The sequence below is a fragment of the Microtus oregoni genome, unplaced genomic scaffold, assembly GCF_018167655.1.
Source record: "Microtus oregoni isolate MIOR12 unplaced genomic scaffold, Mior012 000006F_ref0000085, whole genome shotgun sequence".
NCBI lineage: Eukaryota > Metazoa > Chordata > Mammalia > Rodentia > Cricetidae > Microtus > Microtus oregoni.
The window spans coordinates 59,414,050-59,416,275 of NW_024543065.1; the positions used below are offsets into that span (position 1 = coordinate 59,414,050).

Here is a 2,226-nt window from a genome sequence, read left to right on the forward strand (position 1 = left end):
CATAGGGTTACGTTCCTTGGTTTTAACTCCCAACGGAAACTCCTTTCGTAGGAGTTTAAAAACAAACTATGACTCTATATGTAAGCAGCATCTGCAAATTAAGGAATTTTTTTTCTTCCTTTTTTTTTTTTTTTTGGTTTTTCAAGACAAGGTTTCTCTGTAGCTTTGGAGCCTGTCTTGGAACTAGCTCTTATAGACCAGACTGGCCTCAAACTCAGAGACCTGCCTGCCTCTGCCTCCCAAGTGCTGGGATTAAAGGCGTTTGCCACACCACCTGGCCATTGTTCTTTTTTTTTAATATTTATTTATTATGTATATAGTAGTCTATCTGTATGTATGTCTGCAGGCCAGAAGAGGGCACCAGACCTCATTACAGATGGTTGTGAGCCACCATGTGGTTGCTGGGAATTGAACTCAGAACCTTTGGAAGAGCAGGCAATGCTCTTAACCACTGAGCCATCTCTCCAGCCCTCTGGGCATTGCTCTTGATGAGACTGGAATCTAAGACTTTGAGCATGGTAAACACACCCAACATCCTCAGCCCAGGTTATCCTTTGTGAGCATAGGGACCTATTCTTTGCCAATACATATTGCTTGGACACACACACACGAAGGGTGAAGATGCCCCAGTTACTGTTGAAGATGCAGGAACAGGTTCAATCAACTCAACTGTACATTTAGAAAAATGAAACTATTAAATTTCTAAAAAATGTAAGGTATACAGCAACCATCTATGATCAGCTCAGTGGTTGGGCAGGTAAACGCCAATGCCTTCCTGAAAGTCAAACTTGAACCAAAAAGATGATGGTTGCTGTTTGGTAGTCAGCTGCCAATCTAATTCACTTTGGCTTTCTGAGTACCTGGGAAGCAGGTACATCTAAGAAGTACACTCAGCCAGGTGGCTGTGGCACTGTTAATCCCAGCACTCAGGAAGCAGAGGCAGGCAGATGTCTGTGAGTTCAAGGCCAGCATGGTCTACAAGTCAGTTCCAGGACAGGCAGGGCTACACAGTGAAACCCTGTCTTAAAAGAAAAAAAAAAAAAAACCAGCAAAAGTACACTAACCAGGCAGACTTTAGAATTCAGGAGCTAGTTCCAGGACAGGCTTCAAAGCTACAGAGAAACCCTGTCTCAGACCCCCTCTCCCCCCAAAAAAATCAGTCTCCTCATGAGGCACCCACTTATCAAGCTTTTTCACCTTTCCAATTTGCTTCAAATGACCATTGATTGAATGGTCCGTGTTGAATTCTCTGAAAACTCCCCCTGCAGCTGTCAACTCCTGATGTCAGCCATTACCAAGTGGAAGTCAGTTAGCAGTTCTGGAACCACTGCTCCGTGGACTCTTCCTTAGCCCACCAAATTTCTGTGGATGTCCAGAGTCATCTCTGCTGCTTCGCCACCTATTCTGAACTCAAACCACAAAATTATTCCAATCTGTTTGCCTCTGCCTCCCAAATGCTGGAACTAAAGGCATGTGCGACCGCAGCCCAGCTTTGAATCTCAAGTTTGTCTAACATAATTTCCATAATATAAAATAAACCACAAGCAAGTCATTAGAAAAAAAGTAGAAAATGCATAGTAAAATGGTATACAGCACAGCCACATTTATCAGCATAGTCCACGGGCTGGAGGGAAGATTCAGAGGTTAAGAGCATAGTGCTACTGTAGAGGACCTGAGTTCAGTTCCCAGCACTCATGTTAAGGCAGTTTACCACTGCCTGTAACTCCACCACCTGGGCATCTAAAACCCTCTAATGGCCTCTGTAGGAAAGCACACACAGGCGCACACACACGTGTACACACACACATTCATACACATAAAAAATAAACTGCGATATTAAGCAAAAACTTTCAGCGAGTTTCTTTCTGTGCCGATATCGCACCCGCCAACATGGTGAACGTTCCTAAGACCCGCCGTACATTCTGCAAGAAATGTGGCAAACACCAACCCCACAAAGTGACCCAGTACAAGAAGGGCAAAGATTCTTTGTATGCCCAGGGAAAGCGGCGTTACGACAGGAAACAGAGTGGCTATGGTGGGCAGACTAAGCCTATTTTCCGCAAAAAGGCAAAAACTACAAAGAAGATTGTGCTGAGACTGGAATGTGTGGAGCCCAACTGCAGATCTAAGAGGATGCTGGCTATTAAGAGATGCAAGCATTTTGAACTGGGTGGTGATAAGAAGAGAAAGGGACAAGTGATCCAGTTCTAAGCTGACCTTGTTATG

At 44.3% G+C, this 2,226-nt stretch overlaps 1 protein-coding gene across 1 annotated transcript; it reads left to right on the forward strand.

The window, feature by feature from the left end:
• Positions 1 to 1,850: 1,850 nt before the first annotated feature.
• On the forward strand, positions 1,851 to 2,226 carry LOC121449629 (60S ribosomal protein L36a). Its single transcript, XM_041654194.1, has one exon. The coding sequence runs from the start codon at positions 1,891 to 1,893 to the stop codon at positions 2,209 to 2,211; it is 321 nt and encodes a 106-aa protein (XP_041510128.1). The 5' UTR covers positions 1,851 to 1,890; the 3' UTR covers positions 2,212 to 2,226.